General features: G+C 38.3%; 1 protein-coding gene across 4 annotated transcripts in view; it reads left to right on the top strand.

The window, feature by feature from the left end:
- The window catches only part of glra1 (glycine receptor, alpha 1), a 129,230-nt gene that overhangs the window by 34,292 nt on the left and 81,328 nt on the right, over window positions 1-13,610 (top strand). For 2 of the 4 annotated variants that reach the window (XM_047584658.1, XM_047584656.1), the window contains exons 2-3: window positions 9,502-9,626; window positions 9,909-9,920. In XM_047584658.1, the coding sequence (XP_047440614.1) occupies window positions 9,502-9,626; window positions 9,909-9,920 (137 nt within the window). The remainder of the gene's footprint in view (window positions 1-9,501; window positions 9,627-9,908; window positions 9,921-13,610) is intronic. The other 2 variants (XM_047584659.1, XM_047584657.1) reach the window with 1 other exon arrangement.

The following is a 13,610-nucleotide window of genomic DNA, read 5'->3' as shown; positions in this document are numbered from 1 at the left end:
CAAAGCACAGAGGGGATTCAAACCAATGACCTTACGGGTGACCACGTCTATGACTATCATTGCACAGTTGCCAGCTCCTTGTTTCCACATGAGCAGAAACTCAGCAACGTGATTATTGATTCAGAGTTTGTCCTGAGAATATCTTATATCTTTGGGGCTTGATGTTCCAGTTTCTCCACCGGCTGAAAACCAACTGGGACGTTCGTAGCTGGTCGAGTAGCGAACAGTTGATTTATTAGAGCTACTTTGCTGCACGGCACTTCTGTAAAGATGGTTCAAGAGAGAACTGAGACCGAACTGTGCAGCCAATGGTCAAAACATCCAAAACAAATGAGATAAAGGAGGCTAAAAAAAATCCTCAGTAATCTGAGTACTGCAGAGCTAGCCTAGCATGAAGCTCCTTGTGATACAGCTCTTTAATTAGCAGCCAGCATCAGTAGAAGCGAAGCAAAGTGGACATTCATTTGGAGTTTGTTTTTTGGAGAACTGAAATCTGTCCAATATTCACTATTGACTATATTTTTGAAGCGAGATGTTCCAGTTTTTCCATCTGCTAACTTCGAGTGGGATGTTTGGGCCTTGGCAGGTAGTAAACAGTGGATTATACAAAACCTAGTTTGTGGAAAACTGGCATCTGGTATTTCTATAAATGTAACTGATTAAGAACTGCAGTTGAATTATACAGTAAATGGTCAATAAATCCAAAACTAAGTAAAAAGCTGAAAAGAAAAATCTTCATAGAGCTGCAGAGTTGTTGATGTTCTACAGGTTTGAACTCATTTGTTCAGCTTCTTCTCACATTTATCTTTGCAGAGCTTCATGCAGACATAAAATAATTGATTATTTAGTTATTTCCATCACTTTTATTAATGTGCACGCCCCCTCTGGTGAGTCTGGGTACAGCAGAGCTAGCTTAGCGTGAAGCTCTTTATTCGGCTCTTCGCAGAATTTGCAGAAACAAAGCAGAAATGATAATGGATTTGGAGTTTGTGTTTGAATAATTAAGACCAGTCCAGTATTCTGTGTCTTTGCTGTTAGATTCTGGACCAGGTACCTTTGTCTGGATGTTTGGGGCTTGGCCAGTAGATCGTAGACTGTAAAGCTGCTCTGTAGTCTAACTACATGCTGCGTGTTTTACTACATTAATTTAGTCACGTTCACATTACTTATTGACATCTTTTACTTTTACATTCTTTTATATTTTATGATGTAGCTACGTGGTCTCTCTTCTGCTTGTTTCTATTGTCTCAGTGGTAGCACTCTTAAGTCTGTTGTACTTTCCTGGCTGAACTACACCATAAATGGTCGATAAACCCAAAACAGTGACATAAAAGAGGCTAAAGGGCTCCGTGTAGAGTTGGTGAAGCTCCTCTTCAAGTGTGGACTAACTTTTCTTACTCTCCATTTGGCATCTTCTCGCGCTCAGTTTGCTCATTTTCCTCCGTCATTCATCAGACATAGAATCAATGTCATTAAGACTCTGGGTTCTGAACATTAAAATGTCGTTACCATCAGGATGATTGATGATTGTCAACAGCGCTGTCATTCTGTGTGGAACGGCACAGAGGCTCTGTCTCTGGTGGCTGCTGCACTATGTGATGCACATGTATGTTGAGCTAAGCAGCTTCTAGCAGGAAGGAATCAGAGTCTGATGAAACCTCCAGGTCTGAGCCGTGACAACCATGCGGAAGTTCACTGGAGACCCCCATGTTAAAAAGCCCAAATTTACAGCATTATCAAACACGTTTACAGCCTGGTACAAAAAAATGGTTTGGTCTCAATAGTTTATTTCACTATTCATGACGACTGTACGGGGTCATTGGTTTATTTTTTATTAAGGTTTAAAATTCTGCATAATTAAGGGATTTGAGTGACAGGTGGTAGCCTGAGCTAACAGGTAGCGGAGAGTTGTGTATTTGGAGTATCTGGGTGTGGGTGGAGTAAAGCTCATCCAACATGGCGATCACGGGCTCCGCCCACTTTGGGCTTAATTTTTAAGGTCCAGAATCAAATGGGTGACGTCACGATGGGTTTGTTCGTAGTATAAACAGTCAATGGATATAACAGCATCTGTCTGGAGAATGTTCCTGAGGAACTTCCAGAATAAAGTTTTATTTTAATTTAACACTTGATTAAATATTTTTATGTTTGTTGTTGGTTTTATATTGAAATCTATCACTGCATCTTTTACTCATTTCTACTTCCTGTGTTTGTTGTCCCTCCCTCTTTGTTCAGACTTCCATGTTAAGTTGATGTCGTAGATACTCACCCCAGAAGAGACACTTCATTCATTCAAATCTAATTTGTCAGAGCTGTTTGAGGCGTAGTGGGGAAGTCGGCACCTTCCTGCGGTTTATGTGGATGTGTACGAAGCTCAGATCTTACCTTGGTGCAAGATATATGTACCACTTTAACCAGGATCATGAAAATCAATATTCCATTAGATCCAGAACTTTGCTCATCGTGGAACTGCATTAAGTATTTGTGGTTCTTTAAATAATATGCAACTGACATTTTTGAAAATAGCTTTATGACTCGTACCAGCGTAGGTTACAGAGTCTAGTAACTTAAAAGAGTCTTTAGTCTCACCAGCCTTATGTATGTACATATGTAATGTCTATGTACATTCAACTGTATATAATCTTGTTTGTTGGTCTTTCGTTAGTTTCCCTTAGTTTTGCATTTGTGTGTTTTCACTCTTTCTGTAAATTACACCCATTCAGACCTCGCAACGTTTTAATTTAGTTGTTTTATTTCAGTCATTGATTAAAACAAAATAATTCAATATTGTTCACAAATGTGAATAAAAGGAGCAGAAAGAAGAAGAATCTGATATAATCTGATCCTTTACCCCAAGAATCAGTTTACAAAGAACTTAAATCAAAAAACAGCGACACAATGAGCAGCAAAATAAAGACAATAATAATAATAAAATAAAATGAAATAAAATAGGTATCAGCCAACACAGTGTCCGACTTTAAGTAGCTGTGGTCACATGTGGAATTGAAACGTTTCTCCACACGTGTCCCCAGCCACCACCTGAGATCAGATCTCACTGATCTATGTATGCAAATAAACAGGCATCACATGGTCAGTAGAACATTACAACACTTCTTGTGTGTGTGCCATGACTTGGGGGGATGAGACGTATTTCGGAACAAGCTGTAAAGTCTTTTATTTATTCATCTCCTTCCATTTAAACTATGCGTTCTCTGTCTCTTCATCTTAACCCTAAGAACCTCAAAGCTCAGACCTTAAATCAAGTTGTAGAAACCAGGAAAAGGTTCAGTATGATAACACAACTTTAGTTTTCTCCTCCATGATTTCTTGTCCAATATTTTTCACTGATGAGTGGATCTCAAGGGCTTGAAAGTGTAGTTTGTGTGTATTTATGCAGTTTATTTATCTGCACAAACACACAATGACGCAGAAAACCAATGTTTTGTTTTGCTTTCCCGATCACGCCTCCTCATTTCCACAGTGATTCTGATCAGCAGTTTCCTGATAAGGCGTCGGCAGCAACTACGTTACGAGTTTATGAATTAGCTAAAGCTGCTGTTTGTTGTGCAGCGCGACGCGTTTTAGCACAACGAGAGGCACGGTTAGCGATTTTACATTAAGAAGGCGAGAGCGACTGTATCATCCGTCATTTTAATTTATGAGCGACTAATGCAGCAGCAGGGCTCTTCTCCCATCCACTCATCAGGAATTACAACCAACCGATGCTTCATTTGCACCAGAGGAGGGTTTAAGCTGGTTTTTCGGATTTAAAAAAAGTCTAAAAACCAAAAAGGTTGTTCCTGTAGTTCTTAGCTCAGCTTCAGCTTCTTCAGGAAATCATTCTGTCTCCTTTCAATCATTGATACCCTCAGCTAACATGAAGTCCTGACGGAGCGCTGCAAAGTGAAAATGTTCCTGCACTGAAATGAATTATTCCTCATAAACCCGTGACTTGGCCTCACTGTGAAAGTTCGGCTCAGGCTGATCCAGAATGAAACATGTATATATCCCATAGACTCCCCTCAGGCCCTAAATCGCTCTTAGGTGCAAATAGAATTTTTGATCATTCCTTTTTAAACATGATCTCTGTCTACATGTTCCACTGGTTTAGAGTGATGTTTAGATTCTGTGAAATAATCATAACCAAGTTAAATGTGGCTGCAGCGTTTAGTGAGTGATGCCACAACCATTAAACATATGAAATTCTTCCTGTTCAAAGATTCAAGGACTTTTATCTGTCATTCACAAACAATAAATAAGCATGAAATGGAACAAATTTATTATTTCTCACAGTCACTATAATATATAGATACCAAGAAAAACAGTAAAGATGTAAATAAACAGTGTAGATAAGAATAAAGATAAATAAAATAAAAGATAAAGTGGAAATATGAATGAAATGACAACAAAGCAGCATGAACTTGTGCAAATTTGTGCAAAACAGCATGAGGTTGTGCAGTTCACACATGCTCCACCAGGGTTTAACCTCTTCAGACCTGAGCTTTTATTTGCATTTTTAATTTCTGTTAAATTATATTATTTGAAACAAGCATATAAAAACTAAGCATCATCTTTGAACAGGAAGTAGTCATTTTAGAAAAGAATTATGTCCTTATATGTGGACACTGGGATTATTCCATTATTTATATTATAATAAATATACCAAAAAGTCACCAACGTGTGACCAAATATAAAACTGTTTATTTTAATACCTGAACATGGCTGAACAAAACCAGAATTGCCAACAATGAAGTCCCAACGTCCTCAAAGGAGTACTTGCTAATTAGCAACGTTGTAGCTCGTTGCTATTGATAAAATTTGTTAAATTTACGCATCATATCAAACCCGAAACATTAATAAGCATAAATAAATAAGTTTTAACCATAGAATTTGATGGAATTTTGTTCCTTGTCCAGTTTTTGTCCTGTGATCGTCTGTAGAATGAATCCGTCCATGCGATCATGTTTTTGATAATGCATTGACCCTTTATGGCCACTAGATGGCAGACTAAAGCGTCCACTGACGAGGACAATGGGTTTAAATGAAGCAGAATAAGCTGCGATAAAACATAAGACTTAACGTCCCCATATGAGGACGCAGGGTCTCAGGAGGTTAACAGTCTTTCAGCTCTGATCTTTACAAACTGAGGTCAACATCCGATGGTCTGGACTCGGGTTTAATGGAAATTGTGTCTCTTAAATGACTCCATAGGAACCAACAACCGCAATTCAGTATTATTATTATATATTGGCAACGGTAGCTGCAGCAATAGTGTGTATAAGGTGAGAAAGTCGTTTCCTCTCGAGTGTTTTAGTTTCCCTGAAGATGCTTCATCTAAGTGGTTTCTGTTGTTCTGAATATTTGGTTCAGGAGTTTATGTTTTGACCTGAGAGGACAAAAGTGGGAAAAAGGTGGATTATGCAGCGTCTGATAAAACGGGATGAGAGCAAACACACCGTGCTAAGTTCTCATGCAAGAACTTTTGTCTGAAGCAACTAATTACTGTGTAAAATCACTGACTAATTCATAAAGAGACGGCGTAAAGAGGCGGATAGAGTTCCTCCCTCGGCCGCCTCCGCTAACAAAGCTCATTTCGAAGCGCTAGTCAAATGAAGTGGGTCAGTCCAGCAGCTTATTTTTAGCCCGGATCACACTGCCGTCCGCGTTCATGCTTCTCCAGGCGCAGCGAGAAGCGATGCGACGAAATGCACCACAAGTGGCCTCTAATGCAGCTCCGCTGTGAGGCCACGGGTCAGTTCAGTCCTCGCTCAGAATCAACTCGCTGTCACTTCTCCTTCAGTCCGACCGACGCAGGCAAGCGTTTCAATGCAAATCCCAGCGACGCCTCTTTAAGATGTTTACACAACCTGAGACATGAAGAACTCAAAGAAGCAGCAGTGAATTGTAATCAGCTGTTTCTCCTGAACAAAAAGATGAGTTTTGACCAGTTTACTGCACGTTTCAGGCCTCGAGGGCAGTTTGGAAAGTCAAGAGATTTAGGATTTTTAAACATTTTAGAAAGTCTGTTCTTGTTTGGAAAGTAACTAATTTAAGGGGAAGTTTAAAAGTTCAGAACAATTAATTCAAAAAAATTAAAAAATTGAGCTCCTTCTGCAAAGTTTAAATATTATTGATGGTGAAGAAATTTCTGGAGAGTTTTTGAAACTAAGTAGATATTTGAATATGAGGATTTTAGGAAAACGCTACATTTTGTTGAGATTTTTATAAAGTCGGTCGGTTCTTGTAGAGTTTTTAAAAGCTTTTGAGGTTTAGCCTTGAAAGTCTCCTACTGTATGAGGAAGATTTGGAAGATCTGGACATTTTTACTTTTGCAAAATATAGATATTATTGGAACTGAATAGATTTTGTCAGGACAGATATTTGGAATTTCTGAGACATTTTTGGAACATGAGATTTCTTTGGACAGTTTTGGTCAGGACATTGTAATTATTTATTTATTTGTTTATTTATTTTTTTTTTTTAAATGGAGGATTTTTCTGTTTAACATGAGTTTTTTTTTATAGCATAGATTTCTGTGGGCGTGAGAAGAATTTGGTGAAATCAGGACAGTTTTTGACAGTGAGGTTTGATGTGATGATTTTGGAAATAAGGGACAGTTTTAGAAAACTGGTGGATTTTTAAAGTGAAAGGATAAATATAGTTTTTAAAACATCACTTTTTGTGAAAGTTCTGCTACAGAAGTGAACTATGAAGACGTTTGGAAGATTTAGAAACACCAGGAAACATTAAAAACACTTATTTGAAACGGTGGATGCTGCTCAGACGTGAGGATCTTAGACCAGTTTTGGAAAGTGAGGACGTCTTTTGATGGTGAAAAGCTTTTACAGAGCGAACGGGTCGAATATTAAAACATTCAGGATGTCAGACAGGATGTTCTGGTTCAGGTTTATAAATTCAGAACAGGATGAATTTTTAAAGATCTTGTTTGGAAACTCAACTATCTTCAAAGATCAGGACGAAATGAATTTATGAATGATAATACTTTAAACTGTTTTAAATTGGGACTCTTCACACATACTGTTCCATATTTTTACTCCGCTGAATGAAATCTTTTCTTATTTGTGCGTTTTCTGGTGACTTAAATGATTAATAACCTCCATCTCCACCCTGACAGAAGTTTTGTATGTTTTTCAGTTATTTGCTGCTTTGTACGTTATTTGTGCTGTTTGGAATTGAACTATGTGAGTAGTGGGTTTGGTCCAAATAGCCTGAATCATGTAATATTCTCTTAGTGGTTTAAATTAACTCATATAATTAATTTAAAATGAAATGTTGTGCAGATAATTGTGGATGTTGTTAATGTTATGGATATTTCTGAGATCTGTAACTTGTCAGAAGCTCAGAAATCAGTCTGTGAGCGGTGCAGTGACTCGTGACAGTTCCTGGTCACATTTTAATGACCTCCATCGCTTTGCAGTTCATTAGATCCCAGGAGCACAAGTCAAATGAAGCCTGTTGTTCACGGAGTTGACATTTACTGTAAATACCACGTCACATGTTTTACAGCTCGGGTGTCGTGTTGACCCTGGTGGCAGTGAGTGAGCGTTGTCTCTGGTTTATTCGTGCATGTGGTGCAGATTTTTTTTCTCTTTGGCGTCAGACCTCAGGTGTACCTGCCCGTCCGCCCGTCAGCTGAGTCCATGCAGGGTTATTATTGACTGTTTGCTCTGGGCTCATACGTGTCTGCGCGGCTAAAGTCCATCCTGGGGATTTGACATTATGCAGAGAGCATCTAATGAGCATGATGGACTTAATAAGGTAAAGAAGTCAACTGTGCAAATACCAGCGGCCTCATTGTAAAATCAATGTGGCACTCAGCGGGACGGCGGGCGGGTTAAGCGAATTACAGCATTAGTTTAAAAAGAAATACTTTAAGAAGAGTGTGTGTGTGTGTGTGTGTGTGTGTGTGTGTGTGTGTGGTGCATTAAACATACAGACCGTTAAAGTTCACTTTTAATTATTCACTTTTTATTTCAATTAGGTGAGAAATGAGCTTGAATCCATGAAGGGTTCTTGTTGACAGGTTCTGTTTCTAAGAAAATAAAAATAAAAATAAATGTACACATCAGTGGTTCATCAGGTTTAAATGTGGCTTCAAAACAAAAACATTTATACTTTAAATTTAGAAAATAGAAAGTTTCTAGAATTTAAATTATTCTTCTGTTTAGACTTAAGTGTAAAATATATCAAATGAAATCAGAAACACATTTAATTTATTATTATTGTGAAGTTTCACATATAAAATATAACAAATTTAATTAATTAAGAATAATAAAAATCTGAAAATATCTCCTCCTGTGATTTTTGTTGATATTATACAGATGGTGATTTTCATTTAAATGTGAAAATTGATTATCACAAATTAAAATATTTACCAAGTGAACTTCTGCAACATTAGACTGTTTAGAATAATCCTGATTAAATATCTAAAAATCCTCTAATGTGGAATAAATGAATGCATATTTAAATATGATTTTTAATCTCTTGAACAACCAATTTAATTAAATGATATATTCATTAAAAACTGTCTGTTAAATTTACAGACACGCCTACACTTTATAAATGTATAAAGTCATTTATATTGATTTAATTCTAATAAGATTTGTCAATGTTTTTTGCCTTTTATTGCTTTTTTTATTTGTGGAAAGTAACTAGTGACACAGGAGGAAACTAGGTGGAGACTGAAGCCTCAGTTCTTGGGTGAAGAACTGGAGCACAAAAGTTCATTCACACTTGAATGAACTTGTATCTATTAATTTTATCTGATATTTTGATGCTATATATGTCCATATGATTATATGAAATGTTTTAAAGGATTTGAGTGGATCTGGTTTTGGTTCATACTGGTTTCTAATAAAAATAGACAGAATCCTTCAATGTAAAATGTCAAAATGAATTTTTCTTCACACTCTGAGACAGAAATCTCCACTTCAGTAGCTTTAACACAAAATAAACTTTACACATTTATACTACATTCTGCAGGTATTTACTGAGGGGATTTATCATGTATCAATCAGAGCCTGATTTATGGAACATTTTACTCCTAAAAACATGGCAAAAATAGATGTTTTTAGACTGTTGACAGTATTTTGGGATAAAAACAGATATTTTTTTATAAACTTCCCTCTGCAAATATCTGGAAATCTTAACTAATATGTTAAAGAATTTTGAACCTCACTGTGAAACTGTGAAAACTCCTCATTTGCATATTTAAATATAAATTCAGAGAAAACTTGTAATACAAAACAATATTGTATTTATGTAAGTGATCAGCAGGAGGAGTTTCCTGGTGATATCTGTTGTGATGATGTCTCACCTCAAAACAGTGTTTAGTTGCACCAGTCCTGTGGTTGTGGTATCGTCGTGTGTCTGCACTGAATTGATTTGGATTTAAACCTCAACAAACATGTTTTCGATCTATAGAACTTTGTGGTCGTTGCGTCCTCCTCTAACCAAACACCCGCCCTCCTTGTCTTGCAGCTTGGCGGCGTCGAAAGAGGCCGCGGCGAGGAAAGCTACCACCCCGATGCCGCCGTCCGAGTTTCTGGACAAGCTCATGGGCAAAGTGTCGGGTTACGACGCCAGAATCCGACCCAATTTCAAAGGTAGGAGTTGCCACCAAGACTCAGTCGGATAAAACGGGAATGTAGCCAAAAAAAAAAAAAAAAAAAGATTATTCCCTGGGCAGAGTCTGTGCTGTTGTTCCTGCATTACTTCATTACATTACCTGCTCTAAATGCCCTTTTAGCCGAGGTTTAGCCACGATTACCTCCAGGACCCAGGTTTGTATCGATGACGCTAAAATAAACTGTGTTGCTCTCTGTTAAATCATCTCATTGCTTTTGGTTGTTCTCAACTTGTCGATCTCTTTTATTTGCCCTTTGCAGTGTGGAACAAAGGTAATTCTGCTCATTGCTCGACTTCTTAATGAAGAAGTCAGAATTAGAATATATTTCAGGTGTTAAGACCCCCCCTCCCCCCTTCTCCCCCTCCCGCCACAAACCTCCCCCTTCGACTTTTCTTTTCCTTACATAACCCCCGTAACCCTGCACTTTGAGCCCCGATCTAAAAAGCCAAAAACCAACCTTCTCCCATTAAAGAAAACTCAGGCTGCGTAGTTGTCATGATGCTAGTTGGCTACATTCCTTGGTATCCACAAAGTATCCTGAGTGCTTGTTTTGGTGGTCAAGGTAATGTGCCTCTGTCCTGCGAGCGTGCTGCTGATCTCATGACAATGATGATGATGACGATGATGATGATGGTGATGATGATGGTGATGATATAAATAAACAGCGACCTCCCCCCTGAATGGAAGCCCCTCATAAAGACACATGTCAGAGGTTTCTATTTTAAACTCCCTCACATCAGGAGGCGCAGTCTGGAAATAACGTGAAGTTTGTTACAGAGTCGGGGGCAAAACCTCTAATAACTCTTCAGGCTGCATGAATAATAAAACAAGTCTGAAACATCTTAAGAGCATCTGATTGGAAATGATTTCAAAGTCACCTTGTGCTTTTTTCTTTTTTTTTTTGAATGATAAGCGTAAAAAACACACTTGAGCCTTGTTGCATGTTTAACAAACTGAGGTCTATAGAGTGGATGTGAGTACTTTCTATTGCCGTATATTTAGTTTGTCAGGTGTACAAAATATAGGTGATATTAATATTCCCCTGTTCCCTCTTGATCAGTTAAAGATAACAAATTTCAACCTCTGTTTCCGTTTTTCACATCTGATGCTGATACTGTGACTGTGGAGCATCGGCTCAGTCAGCAGGAAGAGGCGGCGGCAACTTCTCCTCCAAGTTTGATCAAAATCAGAGCTGTGGTATCTGTGAGTTTAAGAAAAACAAACAATAAAAGCGATTTTTAGAGTTTCGTTTCCACCAGAACCTCAAACGCAGTTTCATTTAGCGTCGTTGATCCTCAGCGCGCACGTTCTTCCCCGTGTTCACCCGTTCACATGCAACACTTCCAAATGCTGCCGGTCTGATTTTGACAGAAACCAAACAGCCACCAGAGAGAGGCACCGGTCTCTGCGAGCCTCCATCGTTGCTACTGATAAAACTTGGAGGGATGCTCCGCTGTCTCTTGCTGCTGATTGGTCCGATCGCACTGCACCTGCTGCACACGGCTGCAACGTGACGCGTCTCCTTCACGTCTACAGCAGATTTAAAAACGGGAAATTAATACGGTATCCTGATATTTTGTACACCGAACACACGGGTTTGCACACTGCTAGAATGTGCACAAAGTGAAGCACAGCTTCTGTTTCTGAATGCTGCCATGGAGCTTTCTTTTCTTTTCTTTTCTTTTCTTGCTGAGCCCATAATGGTGTAACCCATTATACGGTGATCTTCGTTAAGTGGGATATCTCAGCGAATGCAAGACAGAATTGAGAGAAGTGGAAGTTTTTTTTGGGTTTTTTTTTTAACCGTGACTGAGTGTGTATTATTAAACCTGCTGCAGCTGCAGATCAGCTGAAAAACCGCTCGTCCGTCTTCACCTGCCGACAATTTGTTCAGGTGTTTGTCAGGAGTCAATTTTGGACACCAATTTTTTTTATTATTTTTTTATTTGACTCCTCCTCAGCTCGGGTTGGTAACAGGCCTTTTGTTGATTTACTGACACGGCTGCTGCATTGACCTTTTAAAAATCAGAATTTAAACAGGCTCGTCTGACAGTTATGTGAATTTATAACCATGACGTTCCTCTAATGTGATGTAATAAAAGAAAAAAAAAAAGTACTCTGCAATGTGCTATACATGTAGACGTCTTTCACGGAGGCTTTCGCTCTTTTTTATTTGTGGTTAAATGTAAAGAAAAAAGGTAGATCTGTGATGACGATACAAGTTCAGGACTCGGAGTCTGTCTTTTATATAATGTGCTCAGCTAATTGCGTCAGGGGCCGTCGTTAGCAGACAGAGGCTGATGTGGATTTCCAGACTCTGTCATGGCTGTCAGGTCGACAGAGTGGGAAAGCGTGAGCTCTCCTCCAACTTGCTCATTCATGCAGTTTTCCCCCTTTTGTGTGTTTGAGTGTGTGCGAGTGTCCCGCCATCTAACTACACCCCTGCATTAATCACACTCATGAAATAAACAGCTTGGCAGCTCTGCTCCTTAATAAACTCTGGGGGAAAAAGACAAAGAAAAAGGGGGTAGAAACTCTCAAATGTTCATAACAACGAATATGAATTTAGGTTTATTTAGGTCATTGTTATATGAAACCGATATTAGTTAATGTCTCCACCCATCCATCCGCCCCGATCTCCTCCGTAAACCACCGGCTGTAAATAAACATGGACGAACTCTCCATGACGTCATGTGACGTACATGTGTCCTGAAGAGCGATTTCCACTCCTCCGTTTTTATTTTATTTTATTCATATAGCGTCAAATAGAGCTCAGATTGTTTGGAGGCGTTTCACCGAACCCAGAGCATGAAACCGCTGGAGAAAATATTAAGACGACGGTGGCAAGAAAAATAAAATAAGCCCGACTAGAGACACAGACACATGAGAGGGAGATTGGAAAGAAGAGAAATGACAGGAGGAGGATAAAAACAATATAGTAAGAGAACAATATACTTCAAATTCACTGATGATGATAATCTAGTTTTAATTCATGCTGTCAGAATTACACCTTAACACAAGTTCCCTTTAACGCTGCACATGTAGTGAATCAAGCCACAGTAACGCTGTGGAAATAAAAGCAGAGTTTAAAGTGGAATTAAGTAATTTTACTCTGTGAAGGGCAAAAATCACAAAAGAAGAAGCTGAAGGAGAAAGTGAACAGAAACAGAGTCACCTACACATCAAGCAAACAGCTGAGCTCAGAGAAGAGTAACACAAACTATATAAATCATGGGATTAATCAAATATTTGGCTCCATTCAAAAATGATCCATTTCCAATTTATTGCAGTTAAAACAAGACTTTTAAAAAAGAAAGAAAAAATATTGTGATATATTGTAACATTGATATATCTTCCCAGCTTGCACATGAACAAAGAAACAAATAACACAAAGTTAAAACGTATTTAACGTATTGATTTTAACGGATGCAGTTCTGAACAGATTTTAAGCAGGAATGAATCTGATTCAAACTAGTGATGTTTAGTCATGATGATATTTGATTTAATTTATAATGTGCTTTCAAAAATAATGTAAGAATTTGTAGTGGTGACCAGAAATTAGCAGGATTAGCATGATTCAAAAGGGATGTAAGAGAAGATGAAACGAGGAGTTTTCTGAAGACGTTTTATCCAAACGGACTCTTCAGTTCTAAAGGACGAGTCAGAAGTTGAGGTTGTTTCCCACCTGAAACACACAAGACTAGAATCTGTTAATGACCAGATGCTCAACTGTAGCTGGAGGAATCTATTTTGTTTTTGTTTTCTTGGACAGAAAAACATGTGAGCGACGGTGAACTGTTCTTGATGATGTTTCAACATCGATCCAAGTGGAACAGATTCTTCCAGCTACAGCCGAGTATCAAAGAACTAGCAGCTTCTAATTTCTGCTCAGACTTTGAGCTTGAAACCATCACAGTAACTTTAGTTAAGTTATATCTTAAACTTCTGAGACCTGAGCTTT

The sequence above is a fragment of the Mugil cephalus genome, chromosome 5 (assembly GCF_022458985.1).
Source record: "Mugil cephalus isolate CIBA_MC_2020 chromosome 5, CIBA_Mcephalus_1.1, whole genome shotgun sequence".
Classification (NCBI taxonomy): Eukaryota; Metazoa; Chordata; class Actinopteri; order Mugiliformes; family Mugilidae; genus Mugil; species Mugil cephalus.
Note: the sequence above shows the minus strand (reverse complement) of the source record. Positions and strands in the feature narration are given on the sequence as shown.